The sequence below is a fragment of the Equus przewalskii genome, chromosome 24 (genome assembly GCF_037783145.1).
Source record: "Equus przewalskii isolate Varuska chromosome 24, EquPr2, whole genome shotgun sequence".
Classification (NCBI taxonomy): Eukaryota; Metazoa; Chordata; class Mammalia; order Perissodactyla; family Equidae; genus Equus; species Equus przewalskii.
This window is the reverse complement of record NC_091854.1, coordinates 1,061,130-1,080,457: the sequence shown is the minus strand read 5'-3', so window position 1 is coordinate 1,080,457 and position 19,328 is coordinate 1,061,130. Positions and strand designations below refer to the sequence as shown.

Genomic DNA, 19,328 nt, shown 5'->3' with positions numbered 1-19,328 from the left:
AAAAACATCACTTGTAAATGTGATCATCAATTTGTTTACAAAATTTTAAAATAAACCTTTTGTTCCTGGATTGTATCAAATGCTTCCTTTGTTCTTAAAACAAGCTGGTCCTTATCCTTGATTTCTTGTTCTAAAACAGCCACTTTTGTTTGTAGCTGATTAATATGCTTTTCTTTTTCATGGCATTCAGCATCTAGTGTAGAATTCTCTCTTCGCAAAGAGAGGACTTCTTGCTTAGCCCGCTGAAGCTCCTAGAGAGAAAAAAAAATGATGCATTACGAAAAAGGGAAATTGGCTGGTCTCGATAATTAAGACGTTTAATACATAAAAAATGTCTTTAATAATTTTAAAGTTCTAGTACTGATATATTTTTAAAAGACATAAAGGTCTCTCTAAAGGTATATGTAAATTGTAGATTTGTAATATAATAATAAAAAACACTAAGATCTAATTCAACCACAAGGGAAAATAAAACACCCTGATTTATAAATAAATTACTATAACTTTTAAAAACTAGTAAGAATTTTCTGATGTCTTGAAATTCACAGTTTTAAAAAATCACTTAGATAGTAAATGCTCACTGTAACAGAATTTCAAAATACATAAAATAAATAAAAAACTCTATCGTTCTACCATCTAAGCAGTGGTTCTCAATCTTGTCTGTATATTGAAATCACCTGGGAAGCTTAACAACTACTGACGCCTGGTACCACCCCCAAGAGATTCTGATTTAGAGAGTGTGCGTTAGGGCCTGGGCACTTGTACCTTAAAGAGCTCCCAAACTGATTCTAAGAGTAGCCAAGGGTGAGAGCCATGACCTAGAGATAACATTTTTCTCTGTTGCTTATATATACAGATTTATTTTTTAAAAAGGGCTCATAGTGTGTAGTTTTATAATCTATCTTCTTCAGGTATTACAAATATCTTTCCATGTCAACAAACACATTAACATTTCTGGATTTCCTTTTGGTTTGTTCTTTAAAACAAACACAGCGAAAAATAATTGCTCATTAAAAATAGATTCTTTAAAAGTCTAGAATAAATCACTTCCCAATCATCTAATACCAACCCAAATGTTGCTGGTATACAAAGCCTAATATATAGTATTCCTAGATAATTTTCATTTTTAACAAAAACCTTATAAAATAATTTTATAGCATGATACCACAGTGGTTTTAGAAGCACAGACTTTGATATCAGATACACTTGATTATATAAAAGTCAACATAATGAAGCACTCTGTTTACACACTGGCCAGTTTCAGGGCTAAGATAGAAGAAATCATATAGCATTATAATGAACCAATGTACTGTGAAGACTGAAATGTTTTACTAACTGGCATGAAAGGTGAAGAGGGCAGGGAGGACGAACTGTAGACACCTACTGTTGGGACAGAACACTACCAAGATTGGAACATAAAATTGGTCATGCTTTAGAGTGTCTCATAACACACTGGTGAAGAGAGTTGGAAGTCCTGTGAGCTAGAATAACACTGGTGATCTTTGTATCTAAATATGATAGACTTAATAAAATCTACATATGTTTTCTGATAATTCATATAACAATAATGTATAATAATACTAGGAAGGATTCTATCATCAATGCCAAAGCATCATCAAATGTGCCACTATAGCAAGAATTTTAAAACTTCTCTGTTGCCTGAAAGAACTAGATAATACTAAAGACAGCCAAATAATAAAGGGTTCCAATCCTCGCTCTTCCACTTATTAGCTATATGACTTTGGGCAAGTTACTTAACTTCTGTCTCTTAGTTTCATCATCTGTAAAATGGGGATAATAATAGTACCTACTTTAAAAGAACTGTTACAAGACTTAAATGAATTACTATATGTAAAGCACTTAAAACAGTGCCTATCACATAGCAAGTGCTCAGCAAGCATTAGCTATCATCATTACTATTATCATTATTATTATTACTAGACACTAAACTTCATATAGTTGTTAGATATGTTGAGTAGGCTGAGAGAAAGAACCAACCCTGTCAACACTGAGTACCCTGAGCTGTGACATTGTGCTGATATTAAGGGTACACTGAAAACTCTGAGGGCTGTGCCAATGAGCTGTTCCTCAAAACCCTAATTAAAAACATCCAAGTTTACCTCAGTTCAGTTCTGAATTAGCCCTTTTCATCAGATTTTAGATTCTCAATTTTTTTTGCATTGTCTGACTTGATTGTGCTAACACCGTAAGAGGCTCTTGCAGAACACCCAGAGGAACACCACCCATCCAAGTAATAAAGCAATCAAATTAAAATCAAATTACCAAATTAAAATGGTTCTTTTAAACTGGGGGGAAAAAACCAAATCCCACATTCAATACCTCTTCAACACCAGATAGTTTTGCTTTAAGTTCTCTGATGGTGGAGTCTCCTTTATACTTCCTTTCGGTTAGGTCTTTATTAGCTGCTTCCAACTCAGACAATCTGCTCTGTAACTGCTGGGTGTTCCGCTGGTGGAGCATTTCTAAATCTTTCTTCTGTTGTTCATGCTGTTGTTGGTACTGAACCTGTGCCTATTATATAATAAGAATATATTACCAAAATTCAAATAAAAAACAGAAATACAAATATGAGAAGATTTGAAGAAAAAACAATCTAATTATTCTCCTTTATAAGATGTCTGTTTTGAAGAGGATCTATTTTCAATTATTTCAACTACTCAAACAGTTCAATTCAACTATTTCAATTATGAAATAGTTCAATTTTATTTCAGCTATTTCCATAATTGAAATTGAAGAATTCAACTGAATTAAAGGAGAAAGTAAGGTGAACAAAGGCAAGTTTATTTACCACTATGATCTTATTCATAATTTCTGTTTCTGCTAAATCCACATATGTTTAGAAGCAATGGTCTTTAAGTTAAGGCAAGAATGAGGCATGATTAAGTAAAAAGCAAACTGCAAAACAGTATATATAGTGTGAACCTATTTGTGCAAAAAAAAAAAATGAGTGAGTACATAAGGAAATTTCAGTATTTGCTTTACACACCATTATATTGTTTGTTTTTTACAACCAATTTATATGTTTTATAATTAAAATAACACAAACTTGTAAAATCAGCAAGGTATTGTTCATTAGTTCCGTCTTACATTTAGTAGTTACACTTTACCAACAAAAAAATTTGAACATGGTTGTAACTATGTAATCTCTGGTGCCTGTTGGAAACATACCACAAACCCATCCTAACAATTTCTGTTGATGAACACTACCAAATCCTAAATACCTCTGAAAAATATTCTTCTGATTATGAAAGTTATACATGCTCTTAAAGGCAAAGAAAGAAATCACAACCAATAATTTCATCCAGGAAGTCACTCTAAATATTTAGGAATATTCTTTTCGTCATTTATATATTTAAATTGACGTCATCCACACACATACAATATATTTAAATTTAACAAATTAAGATCAAGCTATTTATACAACTTAATCACGCTTTTTATTCCCTTAGCATTTGCACCTTCTCACATCATTAAAAACTCTTTGTAAACACTTTCATAGTTGCACAACATTCCATCCCATAGCTATACCACAATTCATTTAACCCTTGCCCTACTATGGAGTTTCCAATTTTTCACAATTACAAATAAAACTATGATTAATATTTTTGTACAGAGACATACATCCAAAATTCAGATTATTTCCTTATGATCAATTATAGGTCAAAGAATATACACAAATATAAAGCTTGATACAAGTTCCAAAACTACATTCCAGAAAAGTTGTAACCATTCAAAGATTTCTTCAAGTGCAGGGGAATGTCTTTCTCATAAAATACTTTGAGAATTTTACATTACTACTTTAATAATTCCCTCATTTTTGGAAAACTGGAAGAGGGAGGAGAAGGGAGCAAAAGAGATAAAATAAGTAAGAATCTATAAAAATATAAACTGAAAAGGCAATCTTGGAAAAAGCACTGAAGCAGCAATCAAGAAAAAAAAAGGAGCATACTGGTAAACATGCTAACTGTGTCTAAGAGAGTAATCAAACAGACTAGAGGCAACTGAGGCCAAAGGCAGTAAAAATAAAGAACTGGTTTTGGGGCTGGCCCAGTGGCGCAGCAGTTAGGTTCACACGTTCCACTTCTTGGAGGCCCAGGGTTTGCTGGTTTGGATCCCAGGTGCGGACATAGCACCGCTTGGCAAAAGCCATGCTGGGGTAGGCGTCCCACATATAAAAGTAGAGGAAGATGGGCATAGATGTTAGCTCAGGGCCAGTCTTCCTCAGCAAAAAGAGGAGGATTGGCAGTAGTTAGCTCAGGGCTAACCTTCCTCAAAAACAAAAAGAACTGGTTTTATCTCAGTGATCATGCGAATTGTGAAGTTTTTGTTTTAAAAAAAATGAAAGTATAAGGCATAAGATTACATACAACGTTTACATTTTCTATTTGTTCATTTCAGATGATTCTGATGTACACTAAAGTTTTAAAATCACTGCCCTCGAGAATATCTATCAGCAGCAAGAGAAGAGTTGCCTGGTTTTAAAGTCTCTAAGGACTGATTCACAACCCTATTCGAAAATGCAGTAAGGAAAAAAGAATTCTTCAGTCACTTTTGAGCTATGAACAAATGCACTTATGATGAAACTTTTAGAACTTAACTTGTTTGAAAATAGAGTCAAAAATAATTTAGTAAACAACAGATATTAATTGAAATAGTGAGAAAAACAGTGTAGAACTAATTAATAAAATGAAAAACTAATTCTTCAAAAATACTAAAAAAAAGACAAACCATCCTGTCTCATTAAAAAAACAAATTAAGAACATAAAAGAAATAACATGAAGATTTTAAAAATCATAAGACAATATGTATGATATTGTACTAATACATTTAAACACATAGATGAAATACATGTTTTTTCAGGAAATAAAAATTTTAAAAACTAACTCAAGAAAAAATAGAAAATCCAAACAGACCAATAATCATGAAGGAAATGGAAAAAGAACCTAAAGATAAATGCCTCAAAAGGGCACCAAACCAAGGGGCCAGCCTGGTGGCATAGCGGTTAAATTCGCGTGCTCCACTTCAGTGGCCCAGGGTTCACCAGTTCGGATCCTAGGCATGGACCTAACCACCACTCATCAAGCCATGTTGTGGGAGGCGTCTCACATATAAAGTAGAGGAAGATGGGCACAGATATTAGCTCAGGGCCAATCTTCCTCAGCACAAAGAAGAGGATTGGCAGCAGATGTTAGCTCAGGGCTAATCTTTCTCAAAAAGAAAAGGCACCAGATCCAAATGATAAAAGGCTAATTCTATCAGGCCTTCAAGGAACAGATAATTCCTTGTTATCTGACTGTTCTACAGCATAAAGAAAACTAGAAAATGTTCTCACTCATTATATGACGCTAGCATAATTCTAATACCATAGTCTATACCCCATAATTTTAACAGGCAGACTAAGACAGAGTTCAGGGAAAGGGTAATTTCAGACCAATTTCAGCTATGAATATAAATACAAATATCCTAAATTAAATATTAACAAATTGATCCAACACTTTAATTAAAATCTCTTTGACTAAGTATTATACTATGAATTCAAAGATGGTTCCACACTTGGAAATCTATTATCATCATTTATTACATTATCAGATTAAGTGAAAAAAATGTTATGATTATTTGATTAGATTCTCAAAACTCAATTTATCTGACTTAGCACTCTTTGCATTAAAACTCCTAGGAAACCAGGAAAAGAAGAAAACTTTCTCAAATGTAGAGCAAATATCATACCTAATGGTGAAATATTTCAGTTATTTACCAAAAAAGACTGGAACAAGATAAAGATTCCATTATTATTCAGCACTTTTCTATACAAGAAAAAAAAAGGGACATAAATCTTAGGAAGAGACAAATTACCATTTTTATATAGTTTTTATATCCACCTGGAAAACCTAAGAGAATCAACTCCAAAACTATTAGAATATGTATATTATGCAAATATGTGAATGTAATTTAGAATTAATGGGTACCATATTAATACACATTAGCAATAAACAATTAGAAAATATCACAGTGGTGGAGTGTAGATGGTCCCATTTATAGAGCAGAAACCTTTCCAGGCAAAAAGTTAACAAGAAATGTAAGAGAAAAAATGAAAGGAGAAAAGGAAGAAAATAAAGAGCCTGTTTTAAACAAATAAGACTTGAATAAACAAACCAAGAGATAGTTCTACTAGGGAAGAAAATTCCAGACATATCAGATCTTCCCAACAGTCCAGAAATAAGCCCAAATACATAAAGGAATTCAGTGTATGTTAAAGGTTGTATTTCAAATCACTGGGGAAATATGGTATTGGAACAACTCACTGACTCTACGTCAAAAAAATACTTCATACACTCCACAAAAATATATTCCAAAAAGATTAAAGAGTTAAATACAAGAAAACTATAAAAGTATTAGAAGAAAATATTGGAGAATATCTTTCATAACCTTGGGGTGAAACATGAAATGAAGCCTTAAACCATAAAGGGAGAGATTGACAGATTTAATGAAATTCAAATAAAAAGAACCGTATTTGGCAAAAGATACCCGTAAATGGCAAATGATAGGCCAGGAAAAAATGTTTATAATCTACATAACAGATAAAGGTAAAATATCCTTACTTCATACCATTAAGAAATGAAAGCACAAGCCACAGACAGAAAATATTCACAACGCATATATCTGACACAGGACTCATGTCCAGAACAAAGAATTCCTACAAATCACTAAGAAAAATACTAATAGCCCAATTTAAAAACAGGCTAAAGACTCAAACAGGCACTTCACAATAGAAGATCCAAGTGATCAATATGCATATGAAAAAGTGTTCATTATTATGAGGTCTAATTACACACCCACAGAACAGCAGTATAAACTGGCATGTCCACTTTGGAAAACTGGTAGTTTCTACCAAGTTAAACCTAAGTCTACACTAGAACCTAGTCATTCCAATCCTAAATATAAATACCCAAGGAAAATTAGTGCATCTGTTCACAAAAAGACATGCACAAGAATGTTCACAGCAGTTTAATTAATAATAGCAAATTATCAGAAACAATCCAAATGTCTATCAACAGGAAAATAGATAAATTATGGCATATTCACACAAGAGAATACTACATAACAATAAAAAGAAACACACAAGAACATAACTGAATCTCAGAGATGATATGCTGAGTGAAGGAAGCCATACACAAGTAAGTACATACTGCATCACTTATATGAAATTCAAGAACAGACAAAATTAGTCAATGACGACAGAAGTTGGAAGAGTGATGACCTCCTATGGGAGTATGATACAGACTGGGAAGGCACCCAAGGGAACCTAGAGGGGGTTGGTACAATTTTCTGAATCTTTATTTGGGTGGAAGTTACACATAAAAATATCATCAAGCTGCACCCTTAACAGCAAACATCTAGTAAAGTGCATTAAAAACAAAAATGAAATTAAATATTAAAAACAAAAATGAAATTAAATATTAAAGAAGCTGTAATATAAAAGCTAAAAAATAAATCCACACTACAAAGAAAATGATAGTCACATAGATAAAATAAGCACAAGATATTAAAAAGTAAACCCCAGAAGAAAACAAAATGGCCAAAAGTCATACGAAAAAATGTTTATCTTTGTCGAAAATCTAAGAAATATAAATTAAATACTACCATAACACTCATCAGGTGGCAAATATTAAGAAGGTTAATAATAATAGAGTGTGAGGAAATAAGTATGGTCAAACACTATTTTTGGGCTTCCATTTGGTACAAGCTTTTTGGGTGGCAAATTTGCAATATTAATTAATATTTTATAGGAGTATATTGCAATCTCACTTCTAGGAACAAAAAATGTTCACTGGAGTATTACTTGTAATAACGAAATTTTTGAAGCATTTAAATGTCTACCAGTTGGGTAAGTAGTTAAATAATTTATGCTATGTTCAGATAATGAATACTATGCAACCACTAAAAAGGAATATCTGATTTGATAAAGAATATCTATGATGTCATGTTAGGTGAAACAAAAATTACAATCAATATACGCAGTAGGGCTTCATTAGCATAGAACAAAAACAAAGCCCACTATGTGTGCACATACATATATATCAGTAATTATATATAATGTACATATTCCTAAATTTATAAATATAAGCAAATATTTATAAATTTATAAATATTTTTTACATATACAGAGAAAGTCTGGAAAAACACGTCAAAATGTTCACAGATTATCTCTGGGTATTAAGACTGAAGGAGAGACAATTTTCATATACTTCTGTAATGTTTGAAAACTTTAAAGCAAGCATATATTACTTTTATAATTAACGAAACGACTAACAGTAATAACAAAATATTTTTCTAGTTTCTTTTAAGGTTCATACCTGTAAGGCTTTTTCCTTCTCATTTGTCAGTTCCTGAGAATGCTTATTTGACAATGCTGTTGTGTGTGATGCCCATTCATTCCGTAACTTATCTAATTCTTGGATTTTTTCTGATAATGTCTGTATTAGAGTTCAATACAAAACATTAACACAGTTTTCTGAATAAGTTATTAGACTAGAACATGGCAATATTTACAAGGATATTAAAGAAAATGGTATCACAGCTTTTCAAGACAAACTCAAAGCCTTTTCCTACACAGATTTTTTGAATTTGAGGAAATCAAGATTAGAATAAAAGCAATTTTAGAGCTAAAACGGCCCATAGGTCAACCTTAATTATCTTTAATCTTCTAGTCAAATCTGGCTCTGCACCACCCAATCCTCTCCTCAGGCATTAAGAAATACAGCAACCCAGGGTAGAGCAAGTTAGTCACAAGGAGTAGTTCACTTAAACACAAAAACATAATAACATATGTTCCCAAGATGGGCCACCTTGTGCAGGACAGTTTTCTACCTGAAGCCATGAAGCTTATTAGATATACTTTCCTCCTCAATTTCAAGGACTAGGGGCAAGGAGGTAGCAGCTATGACTGAAACCATGACAGGCCTATTAGAGGAATTAATTCTAAACATAACAAAAGGAAGAAAGGGAAACGTTTAGAAGACAGGAACTGAAAAGCTATTTGAGACAAGAGGAATGAGGTGAACAAAAGAAGAGCAGAGAACATGTGACAGATACTATACACTATCTTATTTAATGAAGACTTGAAGGGAATGTGTTTTTACTGAGGATAACAAATGTTTACATGGAATAAAATATCAGAGAGGAAGCACAAGATTAAGATAATTAACTGGTAGGAAAAGGATGACAAAAAAAAGAGGGAATTCAATGGTAGCATGTTTGAAAAAAAAATGTACAAAAGCCTCGATTTGATTCAAGAAGCAATTCAGAGCCAATATTTGGATGACTTACAAAGACAAAATGAAATTTCAATTACCTTTTGTGTGAAATTCAGTTGCCTAGTAACATCCTCTAGTGATTGTGCCAATGATAGTTTTTCTTCCTATTTATAAAAATAATAAAATTACACAGATCACAATTTAATTTTATCATCTGTAGCTGTGCTCCTCAAAGTGTAGCAACAGTATAGGATCAGAATCCCCCTGGGAGTTTGTTAGAAATGCAGACTCTCAGGCTCTACCTCAGATCTTCTGAGTTAGAATCTACATGAATACTATCCCTAGAAGATTTGAGTACCATTAAATTTTGAGATGCACTGGTCCATAGCATTTGACTAAAGAGAATCTCTGAAAACTCTTAAGGGGCATCCCAATGTTGTTTCCTTGTGCTATACATCTTATATAGTTATAGAGTACTTTGTAATTTAAGACACTTTCAGATATTTTATCTCATTTAAGATAGGCTAGATATGGTAGATATTTCCACACTTAGCTACCAGCTGATGAAACCATGACATCAAGAGTTTAAGTAACCTGCCCAAAGCCACACGAAGTAAGTAAATACCCTGGGACCTAAGTTTTCTCAATTTCTGGTCCAGTTCTATCCTTGTTGTACCTTGACTAAATGAGAAACAATAAAATAAAATAAATTCATTACATGCTATAAAAACTTGCTGGACATCTTTAAAAAACTTTCTGCAGAAAACAAAAACTAATGGCAATATAGCTCTTCAGTGATTTATCAGAAACTTTTGGTACTTATTTTAGAAGAATAACTTAAATTTAAATCTTACCTTGCTACATTTCAAACAGCCTGCTAGAAACTTCTTTATTTCCACATCATTTCCAGGTAAAACTTTCAGTGAGAGGTGTGTAAGATGTTTAAAAGGATTTGTCTCTACCACATTTAAAAAGGCAGGTGAGTTATCCAAAATAGCAGCTGGAGAAACTAACTGTAGCAAAAACCTTTGAAGAGAAAGTGTTTATTATAACACATTTATGAGATAGTGAAACTCTCTCCCATTGAATGATGAGCTCCATTGAATCATCAATGATAAAAGGATCAGGAAAGAGGACATATTAGAATCATAGAGGGGCTGGCCTGGTGGCGCAGCAGTTAAGTTCACACATTCTGCTTCGGCAGCCCAGGGTTCACCAGTTTGAAAGTTTGGAACCTGGGTGTGGACCTACATGCCACTTGGCAAGCCATGCTGTGGCAGGTGTCCCATATATAAAGCAGAGGAAGATGGGCACGGATGTTAGCTCACGGCCAGTCTTGCTCAGCAAAAAGAGGAGGTTTGGCAGCAGATGTTACCTCAGGGCTAATCTTCCTCAAAAAAAAAAAAAAGAATCAGACAGGCCAATATGAAAGGACTCCCAATGTAAAACTGGATATATTGATGTAAATAGGAAAAAATGAATAAATTGGGCGAGAAAAAGAATTGATTGAAATATAGTGAATATATAAATGTTCAGGAGTATAGAATAAGAGACAGATGAGGAGAGAGAGAAAGCAAAAAACTAAAAATAAAAACAAACCAAAAACTTATTGAAACCACAAAAGCATCTAGAGTAACAACTCCGTACTCTGAAAACTGACAATTTAAAAGTAAAAATTAAACATTTATCCTTTTCTCTATGAATTATCAGATAATCAAATAGCCCTAATTGATGAGCAAAGTTCTTCTTTATAGAATTATGCCTAATAAATACAGAATGATAGAATTAGAAAAGCATAATTTTGTAAGTTCTTAATGAAATTATTGATTCAAACAACAACCATCAATTGAAACTGATACATTAAAGGTTGGTGAAATTTACAATGAAAGGATCAGGTGTTAGAGCCACATGAATATGAATATACACACAAAAAACGTTATTCTTCCTTTCTTCCAAGTTCACTATAAAAACATTTACTTGATGCTGTTAAATATTTCAGGTAATTTTAATTGCTTTGCCAAGACATGAAAATTAAGGGGTAAATATTTCTGATTTTAATGATTCCTTAAAATTTGAGATTTAATGGAGCCCTAATCTCAGTTTTTAAAATAGACAGGAATACTTATAATACATAGAAAATACTTCGCCATCAACTTGTCTTACAAAGAACAGTTCGTCCTGAGAGGAGTTTAATGATGTAGTGCTCTCATGAGGCTTACCTTGGAACTTCTTTGGTATGTTCTTGAGTACATTGCTGAAGGAGATCTATAAATTTTTGTGGGAAAGCTAAGAAGTCTACCAGAAGACCTTGCTGGAATTTTAAACTATACAGAAGACAGGAAAAGAGATTTTTTAAAAATTTAATTACATCTTTAATAATAATTATCAACCTGAAAGATTTTTTTTATTTACTAAACACCCATTATAAAAAAGAACTAAGCTAGGCAGCTTTGATTTTTATAAAATTTATTCAATGGGAGAGAAAAAGTCAATAAATTTAGCTAAAGTTCCAAATTTCTGAGCTGTTTTAAGCAGAACTCTGATAATCTATGAAATAATTATTTTCAAAAACATCCTGAATAATTAGAGTATAAATAGTCCAGTGTTCCCCAAATACAGAAATGTTCCTAATATGTATGTGTTGCAAAGAGAATAGTACCACTACATTCATAAAACTTAACTTACTTATTCCTAGATTAAATACAGGATCAGAAAAATAAATTTAGTTACCTCTGAAAATCCTCCTCAGATATAACAAGGTTATACAGAAAAAATGGATCAGTATCATCAGTCAGACGGATAACTAAATCCTAAAAGAAAAATTTTAATATTTTCAGTAGATCTGGCTTTTAGAGTAATTTCTTCCTTCTTCGAAGTGAAATTATCCAATAACATCAATGTATCACGTTATACTTCAGACGGCTTTGTTTTCTCCTGCCACTGGGCTTTCATTAGTCTTTAAAGACGTACAATCTTAAACAAGGGCAGATATTCTGCTCTTTGAGAGCCACAGAGGGGTCTATAAAAGTTAATTAAACGCTAGGAGTTGAAAGTTTAGGAATATTACCCTATCAGAGGCTTAGGAAAATTCAGACCCAGCCCTTGCTGCACTACGATACCATGACAAAGATATTCTTTACCACTGACCACAGCATATTCAATTACATTTTCAGTTTCCCTCAAGTTAACTGTCTCATATTTCAAAAGTGGCAAATACATGAGCAGAAGACAAACCATCATGCACCCTAGAAAAGAAAGAAACATTTCTCTCTCAGGCAGAGGACAGGGGTATCAGGTGACATGTTGCCAGGGCTTCTTCCTAAGAGCCTATTCTCTCCTACTCCAGGTGGTCACTGACGTGGAACCCCATCTGTTTTCAGTTTCAAATGAAGCGAATACCTTTCATAAAGACCACTTTCCAGGTAGTTAAATTTACAGCATAGTAAATCATCACAGCAGCTAAAGCTGACAGAAAAGTACAGAGAAATCACATCCTTCAGAGAACACTGGTGTTAAGCCACAGCACAAGATGATGGAGGACTAATAAAGAAACAGGCATTCCAGTTAAGAACACGCTTCCACCTTGAAACAAAATCTACTCGTGGTTACTGGGGAACTGCTAGAGTCCTAGACAAATCTAAATGACTCACAAGGAGAGCTAGAAAATGAAGAGGTACAGCAGGCATATGGAATGACATGTAAGAAGTACAGTATATAATCTCTACCCTGGAAAGTTAGCAATCTAGGTATTTCAGAACACCCTGTTCTTAAAGCAGCTTCTATTTAAGCACTTCTTGAAATCTACCACAAGATGCTATAAAAAACTGAAGCCGCTACTACTACTACTAGATCCCTGAATACGTTTAGGGAAAGCTACGACACAGAGAAAACAGATGCTGTATTTCTTAGCTGTCTATTCTATATCCCCATCTCTGTTAATGACTCATACTTCTGAAGATCATATAGGACTGACGCTCTAAATACCTCTCTTCAAAAGACAAAATAAAAGTTCAAGAATATCTCCCTGCAGTGCTTCAATTCATTCCATTCTCACATTTACACCATGAAATGCCAATTCTATAGAGTAGCAATATATATTTTACCAACTTACGAATGCATTGGGCAAACCTAAGGAGACTGTTTCCCCAACCCTCAATTCTTCCCCTATACTTTAGAAATATATGGTAGAATAATCTCTTAGTTGTCTCGGTAGATTCTACCACCCCAGATTTGCAAGTTACAAAATGGCCCCAAATTAAAAAGCAAAACGGGTATAACAAAAGATCTCACATTCTTAAAGAATAAAAATAATTATCTATAATGTATAGAAATCATATTTCAAAAACAAAATAAATACCAACCTTTCTGTGAACTGGATTAGAAACTGATTGTAGTTCAACGCTCACTCTAACACTTACTCTCCTGTATAGAAAGATACACCCAACGGTCAATAACATTCACATGAAATGAGTTATCACTGTCATTTGTATTAGCTGCAGTTTTGGGTCTTGAGCTACAAGATATTCCACAGGTGTTCCCTAACTTACAAACATGTTTAGAAAGCACACTGGATTCGAAGTTTAAGTGCTTGTTCTTCCACTAGCAAGTGATCAAGTTTTTAACCTGAGGCTCAATTTTTCTCTCCTGTACAATGGGGTTATTGTGAGGACTAAATGATATAAATGATGTGGAATGCCTAGTGCTGCCCTGATTCTAAAGTAGCATCTATTAAAAGACAATCCATCACTTTAATAACAACTTTTCACATTAAAAAAATTACCAATTCAAATGATCAAATTGATGTATGAGAGATTCCATTTGAAAAACTTAAAGTGTCAAGTAATTTAAGTAAAAACTTAAAATGTGCTAAATACACTCCCTATGCAATACATCCACAGAACTACTGTCAACAAGTTTATTATCATCTATCCAATCCTAGAGTAACTCCAAACCCTAAAAGGAAGAAACCATAGCTTTCCATATTCTATCTGCATCATAGAGAACCCAGTATTGGACAGAGGAATATAAATAAAGGTGCTCATAGGGTCCAGCGCGTGGTTGAGTGGTTAAGTTCACACACTCCGCTTCGGCGGCCCAGGCTTTCGCCAGTTCAGATCCCGGGTGAGGACCTAGCACTGCTCATCAGGCCATGCTGAGGCGGCACCCCAGATATAAATAGAGGAAGAGTGGTAAACATGTTAGCTCAGGGCCTGTCTTTAAAATAACTTAAATTAAATTAAAATAAAGGTATCCATAAACATTAATCAAATTAAGCAAAAATGTTTAAATAATTCAGGAAATAAAGGGAAAAACTGGTGAAAAGACATCTCTGTAGAAGTGGTTCTCAAACTATCCTACTAGAATTAAATACCAATGGTGTTTCCCTGATGTACAGAGAAAGAAAGCAAACTCACAAATAGAATTTATTCAATTTTAAGTTATTCTTCTAAAGATGTGTTTTAAATCTTTCCCACATTCTACTACTTATCCACTGCAGAAGTAAAAAGTATAGACATAGCAACCGAGTGTTGATGGAAAAAACTTGGTAATAGTTGACCAAGGCTAGATTCAACTGTTTGAATTTTTTTATGCTCTGACCTGCAATTTTATACTGGTTTAAAACATATGATTTTAGTTAAATTTCCTATTGAACATATGATTAGATGCTAAATCTTAGTTCATACGATGAGGTTACCATAACTCGTATTAGTTATCTGAAAATGAACAAGCAACACTAGTGAAGACCGCAAAGATAGGACGAATTATCTTTGAAACAAGAGAATTTGGGGCTGGCTCCACGGCATAGTGGTTCAGTTCAGTGTGCTCTGCTTTGGCAGCCCAGGTTCATGGGCTCAGATCCCAGACACAGACCTACATCCCACTCGTCAGCCATGCTGAGGCGGTGACCCACATATAGAGTGGAGGAAGACTGGCACAGATGTTAGCTCGGGCTAATCTTCCTCAAGCCAAAAAAAAAAAGAGAGAAAGATTAGCAACAGATGTTAGCTCAGGGCTAATCTTCCTCAGAAAAAACAAAACGAAACAAGAGAATTTGTTTCTAATTTTCTAGTATCTAGAGCAATCTTTGCGAAACAGATTAGATTCCTACTCCAATTCCACTTAAATTAAGTGTTCTTGGGGGTAAAAACTTCCAATTTCCTAATTTCAATTGAGTTAGGTTTGTGAGGGCCTTCTCAGGCCTGTAATGTCATTATGTTTGGTTTTCATCTTTTGGAAGTTTTTTCTAGTACATACTGCCATAGTGGTATGACACTGCAGTTGATGACTAATTTTTTATGGTGATCTACACATTTAACAGTCCTGTCATATTTGACAAATTTGTAAAAAAAAAAAAAAAATCAAGATGTATCCATTTAATAAAGTGTTCTTTATATAATACTGGATGTTACATTAATATGATAATTTTATAATCATATTAATGATGTTGTTACAGTATTCCAAATGCCTATACACATTAGGTGTTGGAAGAACAAAGGAGGAGAGGCCCATAGATTAAAACTATCCTCCATGTTTACTTCAAACACTGCCCCCTGGAAATATCTTGTAGAAAAATCTGAGCTTTCATAGGATATACTATCTGAAACCACAAATCTTATTTTCTCCATTGTAATGGTTAATGTCATAGGAACAATATAAAACAAATCAATAAAAACCCAAAAAATGCTATTTCTCAAAATAACTGTCACACTCTGAATGTATAAATCTACATAACATCCTTCCTGTAAGTTAGATTTGGCATTAGCAGAACTGGATTCTAGCCCACCTCTGCCACCTAGTAGCTATAACCTTAAACTCAATTCAAACAAATCAAAGCTACTCTAAGCCAGGTACCGTGCTGGGTGCTAGGGATACAAACAGAAATAAACATGCTCTATGTCCTTACATTGAGATCAGATTAAATGACTTTACCTCAGATTTGCTTCTGATTATATTTTAGGCCTTCAAGAGAGGGCAGGGAAGGGTTACTAACACTTCCTGAGTATCTGAGTACCTGGCAGGCACTTTACACACATCTTATTTAACGACACTAATCTTGTTAAGTAAATATTATCTCTCTGGTACAAGGGAAGAATCTGAGACACACAGAGTTACAAACTTGGTTAAGGTCACACTGCAGAGCCCAAATTAGAACTGAGATTTTTCACTTACAGCATGCTATTTAATAAATGACAAGTGGCAATTTCAACTTGGGCAACTCTGAAAAGGTTCTTATAGTGAAGGGATTTAAAATAGACCTTGAAGGCTAGGAAAGCAAAAGAATTTGAGACAGAGGGAAGAGAAGGAGTAAAGGTATTGTATTCAGAGAGTATCAGGTACATTCACAGGATAACAGGTAGTCTTGTGACTAATATATTGGGGAGAGGAGGGAGGTTAGGAAACAAAAACGAAAAAGCAGATTGGTGTCACAACATGACTCGAAAATTTTGCAAGACTTTCTTCTAGACAGAGTTCAGTCTTCAACTGAATTTCTTTCTTTTCTAGGACTTTAGTACATTTATATTACTTCATGAATTCATCACACTTTAATAATAGCTAATGTTTAGTGAATGCTTATTATGCTCCAGGCACTGTGCTAAGCACTTTATGTGTATTAAATCATTTCATGCTCATAATAATCCCATGAGGCAAGTACTTCTATTATCATCAGTTTAAAGAGGAGGCATAGAGAAGTAAAAAAAATTGTACAAAATCAGTCAATAATCGGCAGAAGTGAGATTTAAACTCAGACAATCTAGCTCCAGAGCCTGAACTCTTATCTTAACTTCTGCTATGCTGCCCCTCCAAGGAAAATCTTTTTGTGTTTCCTATTAAAGTGTGAGATCCGTGAAGGCCAGAATGAAAATTTTTTGGGTGGAGGAGGGAAGGAGCTTTATATTCTCAGCACCTAGGACAGTTCCTGGTACATAGTGGGCATTCATACTATTTGTTGAGCTCAACTGGCCTTGAATACTTAACTGAAGAATCTAGATTGTTTTTCCTATAGATCAGGGGGGTCTGCACACTTTTTCTAAAGGGCCAGATAGGAAATATCTTAGGCTCTGCAGGTCATAAGGTCTCTGTCATAATTACTCACCTCTGCCCTTGCAGCACAAAAGCAGCCATAGACAATTGTTAAACTAATAAGAATGGCTGTGTTCCAATAAAACTTTATTTACAAAAACAGGCAGTATGCCTTCTGGCCTATGGGCTCTAGTTTGCTGACCCCTGCTATAGGTGATAGGAATATATGAAAGGTTTCTAAAAAGGAGTAGTGAAAAGGTTGAATTGTGTTTTAAGCAGATAACTGTGATGACAATGTAATGAGATGGGGAAGAGCTAGGAGTTTCAATATTGGAATGAGAAATTTTGCACCCCTCCTTCTTTATTTTGGCCAGGAAGATTGTCCCTGAGCTAACAACCTGTGCCAGTCTTCCTCTGTCTTACTTGGAAGGCCACCACAGAATGCTTGACAATTGGCGTTAGGTCTGCCGCTGGGATCCGAACTGGCGAAGCAGGACCACTGAAGCAGAGCGCGTGAGCTCAGCCACTACACCAGCGGGCTGGCCCTTCCCCCTTTCTTGTATCTTTCTATAATCATTCTAGAACAATGCTGTCCAAAACAAATACAATGGCGGCCACAAATATGACCCAAGTATAAAGTTTGGTCTTTTTTTTTTGAGGAAGATTAGCCCTGAGCTAACATCCACTGCCAATCCTCCTCTTTTAGCTGAGGAAGATTGGCCCTGAGCTAACATCTGTGCCCATCTTCCTCTACTTTATATGTGGGATACCTACCACAGCATGGCTTGCCAAGTGGGTGCCATGGCTGCACCTGGGATCCGAACCAGTGAACCCTGGGCCACCGAAGCAGAACATGAGCACTTAACCGCTGCGCCACTGGCAGCCCCACCATGTATATAGATTTGAATTTTCCAGAAGCCACATTAAAAAAATTAGAACATGTAAATTAACTTTAGTATTTTATTTCACCCAACATATCCAAAACATTGTCATCTTGACATATAATCAATATAAAAATTATTGAGATATTTTACATTCCTTTTTTTCATAGTAGGTCTCCAAAATCCAGTGTGCATGTTACTCTTACGGCACATCAGTTCAGATTAGCTCCATTTCAAATATTCAATAACCATATATGGCTCCCATATTGGGCGGCAAAAAAAGAATGACCAACTGAAATAACCTACAGGTCTCCATATGCGGCTGCTGGTTCTGGTACCCTCTCCGTGCCTGGTTTGCCAATGGCTTTTGGACCTAATTCTGAACTATACGCTAGTTTCACAATACAGGCAACTCAGTAAGTCAGTCTTCATTTTTTATATGTCACTTACCACACTGTTTCGTTTTCATGTACATTTTCACACTTGACCCTCATAACAAATCATGTGGGCAGTAGGCATGTTATATCAGTTTCACAAATGAGGCAACTTAAGGGTCAGAGAAGTTCAGAGACAGCTAATGAGCGGTGAAACTAAGACCAAATTGAAATCTCTTGACTTCTAGTCAATCTCTCTACTTAAGCCCCAATACCACCACCTCCTCAGTGAAACTGCTAATTTTGCATTTATCTGTGAGACTGGCCTTTATTTCCTGCCCCGCGGGACCGTAAACTCCACGAAGACAAGAACTGTTTTTGCTGACCACTGTATCCCCAGTGCCCAGCAAGGTGTTTTGCAAGTTAGCAATATTTGTTGAATAAATAAATGAATGAATAAAAGCTCTGGTTTTCCCCTATTGTTTTCGGTCGACTAAATGTAATTTATTTTATTTAGTAACTATTGAGAAGAGGCAATACACCATGAAATTGAATTTTTTTTTTAAGCTGAAGCTTAAATTTACTTCCAATATAATTCAAAGGAGAGCGAAAAAAAGGCTGAGAGCCAAGGCCTGAGCTCCGGAGCCGGCGCTGCCGTGAAGTCGCTGTGAGCCCTGGCGGACATTATTTAACTTCTCTGGACCAGAGTTCTTATCCGCCAGGAGACAGTAGGGCTATAATCTCCACGATTCCGTTCAGATGTAAGATTGTTTGAT

The 19,328-nt window shown here is 34.7% G+C and overlaps 1 protein-coding gene across 1 annotated transcript in view; it reads right to left on the bottom strand.

The window, feature by feature from the left end:
• The window catches only part of SASS6 (SAS-6 centriolar assembly protein), a 44,081-nt gene that overhangs the window by 24,248 nt on the left and 505 nt on the right, over positions 1-19,328 (bottom strand). The window contains exons 2-9 of the mRNA XM_070592183.1: positions 13,637-13,697; positions 12,006-12,085; positions 11,495-11,599; positions 10,130-10,301; positions 9,374-9,439; positions 8,376-8,495; positions 2,341-2,532; positions 57-251 (exon numbers count right to left, since the gene is read on the bottom strand). Of these exons, the coding sequence (XP_070448284.1) occupies positions 57-251; positions 2,341-2,532; positions 8,376-8,495; positions 9,374-9,439; positions 10,130-10,301; positions 11,495-11,599; positions 12,006-12,085; positions 13,637-13,697 (991 nt within the window). The remainder of the gene's footprint in view (positions 1-56; positions 252-2,340; positions 2,533-8,375; positions 8,496-9,373; positions 9,440-10,129; positions 10,302-11,494; positions 11,600-12,005; positions 12,086-13,636; positions 13,698-19,328) is intronic.